Source organism: Antechinus flavipes, chromosome 2 (genome assembly GCF_016432865.1).
Source record: "Antechinus flavipes isolate AdamAnt ecotype Samford, QLD, Australia chromosome 2, AdamAnt_v2, whole genome shotgun sequence".
In the NCBI taxonomy this organism is placed as follows: domain Eukaryota; kingdom Metazoa; phylum Chordata; class Mammalia; order Dasyuromorphia; family Dasyuridae; genus Antechinus; species Antechinus flavipes.
Genome location: NC_067399.1, coordinates 403,226,253 through 403,242,166, shown reverse-complemented (window position 1 = coordinate 403,242,166; position 15,914 = coordinate 403,226,253). Strand labels below are relative to the sequence as shown.

At 35.1% G+C, this 15,914-nt stretch overlaps 1 protein-coding gene and 1 non-coding gene across 4 annotated transcripts in view; one reads left to right on the top strand and one right to left on the bottom strand.

Annotated features, from left to right (window-relative positions):
* GRIA1 (glutamate ionotropic receptor AMPA type subunit 1) overlaps positions 1–15,914 on the bottom strand; it is a 338,127-nt gene that overhangs the window by 132,769 nt on the left and 189,444 nt on the right. For all 3 annotated transcript variants that reach the window (XR_007950778.1, XM_051978756.1, XM_051978755.1), the window contains exons 6-7: positions 11,401–11,562; positions 10,395–10,562 (exon numbers count right to left, since the gene is read on the bottom strand). Coding sequence is in view for 2 of the 3 variants with exons in the window: in XM_051978756.1 (XP_051834716.1) it covers positions 10,395–10,562; positions 11,401–11,562 (330 nt within the window). In the remaining variant the exon portion in view is untranslated. The remainder of the gene's footprint in view (positions 1–10,394; positions 10,563–11,400; positions 11,563–15,914) is intronic.
* LOC127552550 (U6 spliceosomal RNA) lies at positions 13,656–13,761 on the top strand. Its single transcript, XR_007951426.1, has one exon. It is a non-coding gene; the product is annotated as a U6 spliceosomal RNA (small nuclear RNA).

Below are 15,914 nucleotides of genomic sequence, written 5' to 3'. Positions count from 1 at the left end.
CTTGTCATTTGACTAACTAGAATAGGAGAGAATTCCTGATAAATTTATGGCATTGTCAGTAAAGGTAGAATTTAGCAGAGGTACAAAATTAGATTGAGCATTCCATTTTCTTGAATTGTACGTCTACATCATATCCATTAGGTCCAGAATCTTCTCGGTCTCTCCCTTTGATAGACCAGATGGATGTGGAGCAGGGATTTCTCGTTGGCTCCATCTTTCTCAGGCCAAGCATGATGTTCCCCCACCTCTAGGACCTGCCAATTCTAGGAATAAAAAATGAAGACTTCACCTTGGGCTTCCTATTTAAGGTGCCAGGAGCCAGCATGGAGCTTGTCTAAGGAAGAAGGGAATATAATTCTTTTATATTGGCTGGATGGGATGTTTGCTGTCTGGAGGACCATTTGTAACACTTTGCCTACTTTGGCTGTCAACAATAGTGTGCTCACAGAAAACGCATGATGGTAAAACCGAGGGAAGGATAGAGGGGTGAGGCTGGTGGCAAAGAGGAAGATAATGAAGATAATTTCTTCACAGAATCCTAGGATCTCTCTTAGGGCAAGTGATCATGTTTTCTTAATGCTGAGTTAATAAGGTGGTGTGGTATAATGGGAAGAGCACTGGAGGCCTGGGCTGTAGATCCTGACTTTGCCACTGATTCAGTTTGTGTACTTGAGCCTATAGTCTTCCTAAACCTCAACTTCTGCATCTTAAAATGGACATCATGACCTCTCATCTATATACTTTATATGACTGCTACATAGATCAAATGAACTAGAATCTTCTTGTTTGTTGCCCCTCTCCAGCCTTAGAGCTGCAAAAAAATCACCCATGACTGCATTTTGGAAGATGAAAAAAAAATACATTTAAAGAATTGAGTCTTTTGTATGTTGAAAGATAGGAGCACTGACTGGGAAGAAAATTAAGAACTATATAAGTGTCCTGAGATTTTAGATCTATATCTAAATATATAGATATATATTTAATTTATTTAATATATAAATATATGTACAAGGGGAGAAAGAATACTTTCTAACCTACAGCTTTTACTCACATTCTGATAGATTTATACTGCAAAGAAACTCTCTTCTGCTCTCTGTGTCCAAGACCTCAGGTTACTTACATCATAGGTGAATATGGTAAGATGTCTTCAGGGATGCATGTAACACAAAGGAACACCTACAGGCAAAGAATGCAACCCAGCAACATCAAATCCATACTACACCATCTCCTCCCTGCAACAAGGTCCCTCATACTTTCTCTGCCCCTCATCCAAGGACAAGCTCAGCATTTTCAGTGTAGTTTGATCATACTCCAGTAGCATCAGTGAATACCTTCTCTCTGCTCCCATGATTTAGCTTCAGGCATCCCCTTGTAAAAGAGAGAGAGGTGGGTTCTTAGAGCAAGGCAATGTCTTGTTGCTGCCTCCATAGTTATTTGAATATGGTATCCTTAGGACTCCTTAGGACTTACAGATCTCAAATCAAAATTATCCTGACATTTAAGACTCTGTGTAATCAGATCAATGCTATCATTTACTACTTTTTAATATGAATCACTTAGTCTCTTTATGTTCCCATAAAAATTCCATTTCCCTCCTTTTCTGATTGTTCATATTGCTCCATTTTCTTCATGCCAGTCTCTCTTTTCTCCATGGTTTAAGTCTTTCCAACTCTAGAACCATCCTCAGATCATTTCAGTTTTCACTAATAATACATTAGTGCTTCAATTTTCCCACATATCCTTCAAAATTTGTGATTTTTCTCTTTTGTCATATTAGTCAAACTGACAGGTTTGCAATAGTAGCTCAGAGATTTTTTAAATTTATGTTTCTCTCTTCAAGAGTGATTTAGAGTATTTTTATGTGACTATAAATAGCTTTGGTTAATTTGGTTGAAAAGTGTCTGTCTATATCTTTTAACCATTTATCGATTGAGGTATGTCTTTTAATACTATAAATTTGAATCAGTAGATTCAAACATAGAAGTATGTGTTAGAGAATTGAAATGTTTATCATAGAAATTCACTTTAAAATGTTTTTACAATAATGATTATCAACTGTATATTTTCCTCCTTTCTATTTCCCCTATTTATCCTATTGTCCTTTTACTCTGTCCATTCTGAAAAGTATTTTGCTTCTGACTTATATCTCTCCCCAAACTGTCCTCCCTTTTATTAGTAGCCCCTCCTTCCACTTTCTCTTATCTCCTTTCCTTCTTATTTCCCTGTATCATGAGATATCTATCTCATGATAGATTTCCACATCTGAGTATATATATATATATATATATAAAATTCCTTCTTTGGGCCAATTTTGATGAGAGCAAGGTTTGTGTTCTCCCCTCATTGCATCCTTTACTTCGCCCTACACTGTAAAATCTCTTTCAGGCCTCTCTTATACAGGGTTATTTATCTCATTCTACTTTACCCTTTCCCCTTCTCCCAAAGCATTCTTTTGACTCACACTTCTTCTTTTTCTGTATGTGTACTCCTTCAACTGCTCTAAAAGTGAGGAAGTTTTTAGGAGTTATAAATATCACTTTCCCAATTTAGGAATATAAATAATTAAATCTTATTGAATCTCTTCTGATTTCTCTTTTCCATTTATCTCTCTATTATTCTTTTGTATCTTGTATTTGAAAGTCAAAAAAAGTCAGCTCTGATCTTTTAATCATGAATGCTTAAAAGTTCTCTATTATATTGAGTGTCCATCTCCCCGTTTTCCCCCAAAAGGATTATACTCTGTTTTGCTGGTAGGTAAATCTTGGTTGCAATCCTAGCTCTTTTGCCCTCCAGAAATATTTCAAGTCTTCTGATCTTTTATTATAGAAGCTACTAAATGTTGTGTTATCCTGACTTTAGCTTCATGATATTTGAATTGTTTCTTTTTGGATGCTTGCTTATATTTTCTCCTTGATCTGGAAGGTCTAGAGTTTGTCTATAATATTCCTAGGAGCTTTCATCATTGGATCTCTTTCAAGAAGATTGCTCTTTGATGGTGGATTCTCTCAATTTCTATTTTACCCTCTGGCTCTAGAAAATTAGGATGGTTTTCCTTGATAAATTTGAAAAAAAATGATGTCTAGGTTTTTTTTTTTTATCATGGCTTTCAGGTAGTCCAATAATTTTAAAATTACATCTCCTGGAACTATTGTTCAGATCCGTTGTTTTTCCAATGAGATGTTTCCCATTTTCTTCTACTTTCTTCATTCTTTCTATTTTGTTTGATTGTTTCTTGATGCCTCATAAAGTCATTAGTTTCCATTTGCCCAATTCTAACTTTTAGGGAATTATTTTCCTCAGTTTGCTTTTGTAACTCCTTTTCCATTTGGTCAGTTCTACTTTTTAAGGAATTCTTATTTTAAGTTGATTTTTGTTTATCTTTTTTCATTTGCCAATTGTAACTCTTCTCCTCATTGGATTTTCATGTTTTTTTGAAGTGTTTTTTTTTTTTTTTTTTTTAGTATTTTTTTTCCTTCAAGCTGTTGACTTTTTCCATGATTTTTTTGTATCGCTCTTGTTTCTCTTCCAACTTTTCATCTACCTCTTTTATTTAATTAAAAAAAAACTTTTTTAGCTCTTCCATGGCCTGAGATCAATTCATATTTTTTCCTGGAGGCTTTGAATGCAGGAATTTTGACTTGCTTATTTTCTTTTGAGTGTCTGCTTTGATTTTGTTATCATAGTAACTTTGTAAGATCAAAAATTTTTTTTCCTGTTATTTGCTCATTTTCTCAGCCTATTTATTAACTTTTAATTTTTTTGCTAAAGTGGGCCTCTGCTTCCTGTCCCAAATTTCAGGATTTTTTTGCATAGATATATCCAGGGATAATTCTGGGTATCTATAAGTTTTTGGGTCTTCCAAGGTTGTATGACTGAGGGAGAGACATGTTTGCCATTTTCCTATGGTATGAACTTGTTTGTGAGTAACCACAAACATTCTTTTAAACTTGGAACTGTGACCAGGGTCACTACTCCCTTGTGATCACAAGCTTCACTGTGCTTGTGTTCCTCCTTATACTGGGACAAAGGCCGAGGATGTAACCCAGATCCAAGTACAGCCAGCAAAGGGACCCCAACAAATATCCTGGTCTGGAAGTCTGTAAACCATCTTCTACTATAATTCAGTCACCTGAGGCCCACTTCTGATCTGCATTGGTGTGGCCTGAGTTGGACTACATACCTCTCTAATCCTGGTGTAACAGATATTTCCTGCCAATCTACACTGTTTTGGAGTGGAAAACTTTTCACTTCATCTTTTTGTTGGTTCTATCACTCTAGAATTTGTTTAGTCATTATTAAAGATACTTGGAGAGGTTTGGAGGAGATCTTATGAGATTTCCTGCTTTTACTTTGCCATAGTAACTTTACCTCTGGTTAACTTCTTAATTGTAATCTATTCGTCAATACCTGGACATAGTTGAGCAGCATATGAACACCATACTTTGTTGTTTGCTGGCCCTTATTTCCTAGGAACTCCAAGTGTCTTTAGAAATATTTGTTCTTAATCTTTCTGAAGTCCTTCTCAGTCAAAAATAAGGGAAAAAAAGATTATGAGTACCACTCTATAGATGTGGACACAAAAGTATCAGGGAGAACCAGAGAAGAAACAGTCCTAAGTGTATTCTAAGTCTATTGTAATGAAGACCCAAATTCTATTAGCTCTCCTGATATATTAGACTTTAAATGCTCTAACTATTCTATAGTACTCAATCCTTCAGATGGAGTTAGGGCTCTGTTCTAGATCATTGATCCTCTAATTGTGCTTCATCTTGGACTCTCCAAGTTTTCAATACCTTTGAGACCTTCTGTGAACTACAGTGTGATCTCAGACCTTTCTAGTTGGGATATATCCATCAGTCACTTAGCAATTTTTTCTTAAATAAAGCTATAGAACATTGTGGTAGGCACTATGAGAAATGAAAAGTTTAGAAAAGACATTATTCCTGTTCTAATGGAGCTTGGTTTATCAGGAGGTAAAATAACATGCAAAAATTTAATACCTTTGCTTCTACTACCACTATTCAGAAAAAATGAAAATTACATAGAGGGTAATGAAGAAACCCATGGTGGCTGTGAATATGCAATGACACACCAATGAGTAACTTTGAACAATAGTAATAAAATGTTATTAGTGAAATGTATGATGGAAAGAAAAAATGAGCTGAATATGTGGCAAAGGACAATGAGTGGACAGCCTGAGTGCTTCCCTGGCATCTTCATGATATTAAGAAAAAATCAGAGCGATGTCTAGCCTATAATTAATTCAACATTATACTGTTATCTACCTCAAATTCCTGGGTTCCAATATCCTATTATTACTCATGTTTTGAAAAAAAATTATAATTATAGATTATTTTCACCACCAGCCTCTTCTGCTTTTATTTGTATATTACTAAATCACATACAGAACAAATCAACACTGTTCTGTACTCTCAACCGGGCCCTTATTATAACAAGGCAATTCTTTTCTCTAATTGTTTTCCTATCACTCCTCACAGTGACTTATAAAATTTTGTTCTCTCCTCATATTTTCCCCAGTACCTCTTTCATTCTTTCACTTGTAGAAGAGGACTTGGCCTCATGTTTGATTGAAAAAATAGAAGCCATTCATTAATAAGCTCTTTTTTTCCCCTTAACTACTTTTTCCATTGCCTCTTCCTTTATTCCATTATTTGAAAAGAGTTTGCTTTTCATCAAGGCCAGCTCTGCTATTTGTGTTCTTTATTCCATTCCCTCTCATGTCCTCTGTCAAGCAAGGCACTTATAATCATTATTTTTCTCTTTCATATCTTTCTCTACTAATTTCTCTCCTAATAATAAAGTTTCCATATCTTACATTTATTTTAAAAGGGAAAAACAGATCACCAAACTCTAATTATTCTTCATCATTCTTTTCTTTCACAGCACAACTTCTAAAAAAACAAACAAAAAATATGATTGTTTCTGCTCCCTCTTCTCTCATTCTCTTCAAAACTTACTGTAATTTGGCTTCTGACCCAACAACTCCACTGAAACTTTCCACTCCAAAGTTACCAAAGATCACTTAATTATCAGAACTAGTAGCTCTTTTTCAATCCTGATCCTTCTTAACCTTCCTATAAAAGTAAACATTTTTGACTGTTTTTCTTCACTTAACTCTTTTGGAATCCACACTGTTTACATTTAGTAAACATTTATAGATTTATGAGTATAGATTGTTTTCTTATCTGTATGATGGCCTCCTTTGCTGGATCATCATGCATATTGTGCCTTTTAACTGTATAGGCATCTTAGAGTTCTGTCCTAGGCTCCCTTCTCTTCTTAATCTATAATAATCCACCTACTAGTTCAATATTCACCTATATATAGGTAATTCTCAGATTTATACATCTAGAAAGATTGGAGTACAGTTTTTCTCATGGTTTAGTCCCATAAAATCTGGCCCCAGGTACTTATTGTCTGTGTGATCTTTCATTGAGTGACTGGACCTCTCTGTCTCAGTTTCTCTAGCTGTAAAATGGGGATAATAACACAATTGCCAACCTAGCTTGTAGAGTCACTGAGGGAATCAAATAAAATAATATTTGTAAATGAAAGTACTTAGCATAGTGTCTGGTACATAGTTGGCATTATAATGCTTATTCCCTCTCTCCCCTACCAATACCAACTGATTTTTAGACATTTTTGAATTAGTTATATTACACAGTGCAAACTCAACATGTCAAAAACAGCACTAATCATCTTTACCCCAAATCTGCTCCTCTTCTGAATATCCATATTTCTTCTCTAGGGAAACCCTGCCCTTCCAGTAATGAAAGGTTCACAACACTGGAGTCATTCTTGACTCCTCAATCTACCCAATAAATTTAATTAGTTGCCAACTTTCATGAAATGTGCTTCTAACATCTTTTGTATTTGTCCCGACTTTTCCATTTATGAGGTCATTCCCCCAAACTCTCTAGCTCAATACATTTTATTTGGAGTATTGAAATAGCATTACAGCTATTTTCCATGCCATTAGTTTACCTTTCCCCAATCCATAGTCTACATGGAGTCAAAATGACATTCTGAAAGCACAGGTATGATTATATTATTTCCTTTCTAAAGTAACTATAGTGACTTTCTATTACCATTAGGATTAAATACAAGCTCAATTGTCTGGCATTTAAATTTCTTTAAAATCTGATTGTAGTCTACCTTTCCAGACTAATCATATGTTTATTCACTTATATGCTATCTCTCTAGTCCATACAAATTGTCCTTGTCACTGTTCATTTAACATGAAAGTATATTTCCCATCTTTATCTTTGTAGAGATTGTTACTCAATACTTAGAATGTGTTTTCTCCTCAAATAAGCCTTTTAAAATCCCTCTTTCCCTTCAAAGCTCAGCTTACCTGCCATATTCTACATTACTCCTTTCCTAATGCCCTAGCTCAAATGACCTGATATTAATTAATATTTACTTTATTTATACAGTGTTTTTATGTGTAGTTTGTCTATAAAATATAAGCTTTCTGAGGATAAGGAATATTTCATTAATGTTCTTCATATTTCCAGTACCTGGAACAGAACAATCGCTTAAAATAAATGCTTGTTTATTGATACTAGATTATGGTGAGCTTTGAGTGCTGGGGCTTTATTTGGCAGACAATTGGGAATCACTAATAATTTGAGCTGAGGAATAATATGATATAAATTATGCATAAAGTTATTCTTGCAGTGTCTCAAAGGGCAGAGGGAGGGAAAAGGGAGGAAATAAGGAGAATTTGCAAGTTACTCCAAAAATCTATGTGGATCTGGAATAGAATGGTCATAATAGGAATAAAACAAAGGAAATGGGTCAGCTAAATCTATTGAACTATCTGTCCTTCTTAATATCTTTTCCTTACAAGAAATATAAAACCATGCTAGTTAAATATTAGAGTTATAGTTAAAATGGCAATACCAGAGCCCCTGGATATAATAATTTGTAATCTGGCATTATACACTATTTCTCAAGCTGTAACAAAACGGCATTGGGTGTCTTAGAGTGTAGTTGGTCATCCTATCAGATCTTCAAATGGAAATTGGATGATGATCTGTCATGGATTTCTGAGAAGGGTGATTCTTATCTTTCCAGAAAAATGAAGTTATAATCAATGAGGCCAGTAAGACTAATGAATGGGGAGAAGTCATAATCATGCATGGGATGTAATAATGGTCAGCACTTGCTCCAGCAAGTAGTCTGGTATGTTTCTCAGCCAGTGAACCCTAGACTGGGAGAAAGGAGCAAACAACTCCATCACTGTAGGCACTTGGGCAAAAATCAATAAACACAGAATATCACAAGTGAAATAGATTTTAGGACAGACAATGCTATAGCTGGAAGTGACCTGAGAATGCAAAATACCAGAGGTCATTTGTACAGAGAAAAGGAAATTTTGGATCTGAGACCTTTAATGAACTATTCAGTCACATAGCTAGTTATTGACAGAGGTGAGACTAGATCCAGATTCAGAACTTGTACTCTAGTGAATTGTCTGCTGACTCATTGAATAACTTCCCAATTCAAAGATTACAAATTTAGTTCTATCTATTCATATGAAAGCATCTTTAAAAAATGGAAAAAGTAGTCAAGGGTTTGTAGTGATTCAGGAACAGTCCAGTGTGGCAGCAAAGAGATGCCTGGGATGACGTGCTAGTATATTCTTATCTTATTTTATGATGGACAATGACTCAGTATAACAAATCTTTTTCTGATCAGCCTGGTCTCTCTCTATATGATTCGTATCCTTTTAGTCCCAGCGGGCATACCCACATTTTCTCCATCACTTAATGCAACCTAGTCAATCACAGTAGAAATGCAGAGCAGCTGCTGCTGAACTCTCCAGGGGCCATAGTTGCTGGAACCATGGAAAGTGAAATAGAAATATTTAACAAATTCAGTTCCTCATTCAAAAATCCTTATCTTCTCCTCAGGGAGCCAAGCTCTACCTCTGATAAATACAGTTTTGTGAACAGACTTCAAATACAGTCACTTAAAGGCAGAAGTGATTGCCCATCAAGTATGGTTTGATAGCAACCAGGAGCTCCATCATTGAATTCTGGCCTTGGAAGGAACCTTGGAAGCTATATGGTTCCATCCTTTCCTGAATAAGGATTTTGATTACTACACCTACAGGAAACAGTTACCTAACTTTTGCTTTAATGTATTTCTTAGAGGAGAATCCACTCCCTTCAGTGCAGCCTTTTCTACTTTTGGATAGCTCTAATTGTAAGAAAAGACTTCCTGACATTAATACTAAATCTATCTCTCTGAAAATTTCATGCATTGATTCTGATTTTACCTTCTGGGGCCAAATTGAATAAGTCCAATTCTTCTTCCACTTCCAATGACAGCTCATCAGGTACTTGAACACAACTCTCATGTCCCAACTAAATCTTCTCCAGGCTAAACATTATGAATACCTCTGACTGATCTTCATACATATCATTCAATGCTAAAAGAGCAACTGAGGATTACTTTTGTAAGGGGAACTAATTAGTAGTGACATGAAAAATATATCTGCCAAATTTTTTTCACAGTCAAAATCTCCAATCTCTTCCCAAATTCTTTCCCCAAATCTAAAGCCTGACCAATAACAATATTTGATATTCCACTACTATTTATTCATTCCTTTGGGTTATTCATACGGTTTTTTATTTTATATTCTTAAAAAATATATTCTCTATGAGAAAAGCAAGGCATTTAGTGTCCAGAACAAAAAAATCAACTTTACTCTCTTCTAATGAGTTTGTTTAAAATACTGTTTCCTGTTTTGGGCTTCAGATTTTAGGGATATTAGTCAAAGAAGTTGGAAGTGTTTTTTATGAGGAAGAGAAGGTGTGGAGAGATATTATGGATGCCTTTCAAATAACTTAAAGGCTGATCTGGGAAAGAAGAATTCATTATTTTTCAATTGGTTTTAAAGAACAGAACTGAGACCAATGGGGGAAGGACTAGAAAGGCAGATTTTAGTTCAATATAAGAACTTACTTCCTCACTTCCTAATAATAAGGGCTGTTAACAATAGAATTGAATTCTCAAGTGGAAGCTTGATGACCACTTACTGAGCATGTTGGAGAAGAGAATTAATGTATCAGGCAGGGCATCAGACTTAATGACCTCTGAGGTGTTCAGCTCTGAGATTTTTAAACATTTCAATAGCAGAAGACGTGATAAGGTTTTACAGCTTATTATTTAACTTTTCCCCTCAAATTAAATCTATTAAGGCTGGAAGAAACAAACACACAACCCTTTGGCTATAGCGTTTCTCTAACAATAGTTCTGGCATGTTCTTATTTGAATGAAATTCTATCTATATGTTGATCTTTTATCCTGAAACCACATATTTGATCCCCTAGTGCAGTGGTATCTCACTTCCTTTTCCTCACCTGCTGTAGAGCCCTTTGGATGTCAATCCCTTGGCCCCAGGGTACAGCTGGGTTGGCCAAGCAGTCTCCAGCATTGCCCCTTCGGGAAATATCAATGCGCTGCTTCCTCAAGCTCTGGAAGGCCTCTGCCATCACCCTAACACCATCATATGTCAGTGCCGAGGTATACTAGGAAAAAAACACAATATTGCATGTATATATTGGGTTTGGATTGAGAAGGCTATTCTAATACATACTACATATCCAACATTTAATTGAATTATAAGATTATGGATGTAGAGCTAGAAGAGACCCCAGAAGCCATATGGCTCAACTATAACAGTTTATAAATGAACCAAAAAAAAAAAAAAAAAAAGGCCTAGGGATTTAAACCCAGAATCTCTGACCCCAGGACCAATTCTCTTTCTACTATACCACTCTTTCTCCTGAGAATAAGGAGTAGGTAATTAAAGAAATCAGAAAATCTTTTAAAGATTAGAATTTAAGAACTGGAAACAACCTTAGTCCAATCCCATTCTATTTCAGGTAAGAAAATTGAAACTGTCAGAGGTGATTTGAACAATACACCTTATAAGCAGCAGAATCAATGTGGTTTTAGCAGACAGGATACCAGAACTGGAAATTAGAAAGAGCTGGATTCAAATCTTTCTTCAATTTTCTTGCAATGTTCTTTCCATTACAATACTTCCTATATAATATATAATACCTCCTAACTCACAAGTTGCCAATAAATAATTGGGACTTGATGATAATCTTCTTAATTTTTTTATTTTTGTGATAATTTTTTTTTATAAAAGTGAACTAAAAGAGTTAACAAAAGTTAACTCATGACAAAACAAAAGTTAAGTCATGACCAACCTCGCTCTGATATAGCTTCACTCAAGAAAATAAACCACCAAGATGAGAGATTTTCCCAGGCACGATGGCTTTAGACTTGAAGGCTGAAACCTTTTTAAGGTTACAATGAAGATCGACAACCTCCTGTCTCACACTCAGAGACACTTACTTTCGGCTTCTTCCAATCAACTCGGGTATGATCACGAACATCATTGTTTTTCCACTGCTGTAAAATCTTGGCGGGGATTGTGTCAGTGTAGTTTACCAACTGGAAACCCGTCACATTGGCGCCACTCTCCTTAAACTTAGCCAGATCCATGTCCATGAAACCCTGCAGAAGGGGAGGAGAAGGAAAAAAAAAATACCCACAGGGTTAGAACATATGGTCACAGAATAACTGGTTCATTGAGTGATATTTTAAAAAAAATGTCAGAAGGGAAGGTTAAGGAGAGGGAAAAACTATGAATTAATCATATATTATGTTCTAGAAGCATTTTGCAAATATTACCTCACTTGATCTTCACAATAATCTAGAGAGGTAGGTATTACTATTATCTCTATAGTTGAGGAAACAGAGGGATGCACACATTAAGTTACTTGCTCAAGATCACAGTTAATAAGAGCTGAAAGGAATCTTAGAACATTTGATGTTAAAATTGGAAAATAAACCTTTGAATATGCAGTTTTTAGAGGCTTATGGGACTTTGGAATACATAGAAAACATGATAAAGTTTTGTGGTATAAAATATTTAGTTCTTTTTTCCTAGTTAAACCTATCAAGGCTTGTAGAAGCAAATAGGCAATTCTTTGGCCACTGTGTTTCTCCAAACATAAGAGGTCTGGCATCCCATCTTTTACAGGAAGACTTTTCCAATCTCTTTCAATGTTAGTGCCTCCCCTCTGTTAATTATTTCCTATTTACTTTGTATATAGCTTTCTTGTACATATTTGTTTAGAGATTGTCAGCCCCTTGAGGAAAGGATTGTTTTTTTACTTTTTTTCTCTGTTGCTTAGCATAGTACGAAACACATTATAGGTACTTCAGCAATGTTCATTGATTGATTGTCAAAACTAGTAAGAAAGCCAAAACCGAGAATGACAGAAATGGAAGGGATTTTAGATCATGTAAAAGAATTAGACTAGGGCTTAGGAATTTTGTGTTCTAATTCTGGTTCCGCTTCAGATTTGAGATATAACTTCTATTCATCTCTGTTTCTTCCTCTGCAAAACAAGGATGATGAACTCAGTGATTTCTAAAGTCTTTTCCAATTCTAACATTCTGTGAACTTATTTTTGGTTCCCTAGGAAATGTGGTTTTGTGATGAATGAGTTCCTCACATAACTGAATCAATACTGTCCTGTCTGACCTCTCGGAACCCACTCAGCATTTCACACCACCCAATGTGAGTAGTGAATGGGCCAGGCAGGATGATGCTTTGTGTAATATCTCCATTTAAACAAAATGGAACTGGCCCTAAGGGTTGAAGTCTACCAGGATTTATAGATTAGAGATGAAAAAGACTTTTGAGATTATTAAGTCCTGTCCCCTGATTATACAGATGAGGTAAATGAGTTTTAAAGGTGATTTTTCTGAAGGTCATAGTCCAGTAAACAGCACAGTAATAGATATGTACACAAAGAATCTTCACAACTGCTTTCTTTTTATTTTGTCAGGACAGTCCTTAACTTTTACTCTTTTCTGGACTCATCTGAAAGCCTACTGAAGTCAATAGACCTTTTTTAGAATAATGTTTTAAATGCATAAAATAAAATAAACTACATATGATTACAAAATCCCAATTATATTTAAAAAACAATTATTAAGAAAGTAGTCTAGGGAGGTGGAACTAAGATAATAGAGAAAAGACAGTGACTCCTAAGCTCTCCCCCAACCCTTTTAAATACCTTTAAATAATGTCATAAAACAATTCCTAGGGCAGCAGAATCAACAAAAGGATGAAATAACTTTCCAGTCAAAGACAATTTAGAATATCACCCTGTCACACAATAGTGAGAGTGGAGCACAGTCCAGCATAGGTTTCATGGTGCAGACTGGGCCATAGCAAGCCAGGGGTGGACCTTGGGAACCACTGAATCAGTAGTGATGGCAGCTGCTTCTGGAGTTCTCAGTCCACAGATGCCAAAGAGATAAAATAACTGCCCAGAAGGAGATTCGAGAAGATTAGAGATTCATGCTTTTAGAGGCGGGACTCTGTTGCTTTACCCATAGTCAGATCTGAGTTGCGGTCCTAGATAATGGTACCAGACTAAGGAAGAACAATAATATACCAGAGATTCTACAGTCAGATAAGGATCCACAACCACATTTCCAGGGCAGAAAAAGAGTAGTTATTCACAGAACAGAGCAGCAGCCTTAGATAATAACACCTCAGAAATACTTAGAAGTCCTTAGAAATAGCTCTGGTGCTAGCTTTGGCAGAACATATATTAAAATTAGAATGATACAGAGAAGATTAGCATGATCCTGTGCAAGGATGACATGCAAATTCATGAAGCTTTTCATGTTTTTTTGACTTCTTAAAACACAATAAATAATGTGTTAAAAAAAAAGAAGTAGTTCTGAAAACAGCTATGTAAAACCCCTAAAGTTTGGAACTGTGTGACCTCCACATTGTAAGCAGAGCCCTACATTAATAAAGAGTTAAAAGTCAAGTAACAGTCTAAGAAAATGAACAAACAACAGAAAAAATTTCTGACTATATAGCTACTATGGTGACATTGGAAGATCAAAACCAGAAGATAATAAAGTCAAAGCTCCTTTATTCAAAGCCTCCAAGAAAAATATGGATTCGTCTCAGACCATGAAAGACTTCAAAAATGATTTTGGAAGGGAAATTAGAGTGATACAAGAAAATCATGAAAAAAAAAAGTAGTCAAGAGCTTTGTAAAGGAGGAACAAAAATATTGAAGAAAAATAACACCTTAAAAGCAGAATAGGCTGAATGGTAAAAGCGTGCAAAAAACCAATGAAGAAAAGAATATTTTAAAAAGTAAAATTGGCCAAAATGAAAAATAGGCACAAAAAATGAAAAAAGGAAAAAAAATAGCCTTTAAAAAGTGGAATTAGACAAATGAAAAATGGGTACAAAAGCTCACTGAAGAAAATAATTCCTTAAAAATTAGAATTAGAAAAATACCTCAAATGGAAGGTAATGACTTTATGAGAGATCAAGTAATAATAAAACAAAATCAAAAGAATGGACAAATAGTAGAGAATGTGAAACATCTTACTGGAAAAAAACCCCAACTAACCTGGAGAATATATCCAGGAGAGAGAGAATATATCCAATATGTTTTTGAGTTCCTTAGAAGACACATTCAAAAATAGGATCAGCATTTTTCAACAAATTATCAAAGAAAATTGTCCTGACATTCTAGAAATAGAGGGTAAAATAGAATTGGAAAAGCTCTACCAATCACTTCCTAAAAGATATCCCCAAATGAAAATTCCAGTGTCCCTAGATCTAAGAGAATATATTACAAGCAGCAACAGAAAGAAACAATTCAAGTTTCATAGAACCACAGACAGGAATACATAGGATTTAGCAGTTTCTACATTAAAGGATAAGAGGGCTTAGAATATAATATTCTGAAAGACAAAAGAACTAGGATTACAATCAAGAATCATGTACTCAGCAAAAATGTGTACAATTCTTCAGGGAGAAAATGGAAATTCAAAGGAATAGAAGACTTTCAAGCCTTCCTAATAAAAGACCAGACTGAATAGATAATTTGACTTTCAAATACAAGACATAAAAGGATAAACAGGAAAGGGAAATCCTAAGGGACTAAATAATATTAACTGTTTACACTCCTATAAAGGAGGATCATACTTATAACTCAAAAACTTTCTCATTAGGACAGTTAGGAATATATAAAATTAAGGGGTAAGAGAGTAATGTATTGGGAGAAAGGAAAGGGAAAAGTAGAAGGGAGTAAAGTATGTTACATATAACAGAAAAGAAAAAGCTTTTATAGTAAAGGGTAAGAGGGAAGAGGTGAGGAGGAGTGAGTGAACCTTATTTTAATCAATGACATACACACTCAATCTGTCTTACCCTATGTTACAGTAAGAGGGAAAAAAGGATAGGAAAAGTGGAGGTGAGAGAAGGGAGAGCAAATAGGAGCAGGGTGTAGTCAGAAGCAAAACACATTTGAGGATGGGTAAAATTAAAGGGAAAAGAACAGAATAAACCAGGAATGGGAGGAATAGGATGGAGGGAAATACAGTTAGTGGAGAAAGAGTTATCAAAATATTAAAAAAAGTTTACAGACTCCAAGTCAATAACTTCTCCAAGTCTAGGAGCCCATTAAAAGTATATCTATATCTTGGAATCAACATACACACACAGACACAGACACAGACACACACACACACATACATACATACACACACATCCCTTTATCACTTAGCTAGATGATATAACAGATGCAATGCTAGACTTGGACTCAAGAAGATCTGAGTATAAATTCAGGCATTTGCTAAGGGTATAGTCCCTGGGCAAATTATCTTACCTTTGTCTGTCTTGATTTCCTCATTTGTAAAATAGAAAATAGGTAGCACCTACTTTCTACAAGTTGTTGTAAGGATAAAATGTGATGATATTTATAAAGCACTTTGCAAAGCTTAAAGTGTTATATAAATGCTAGCATATTAAATGT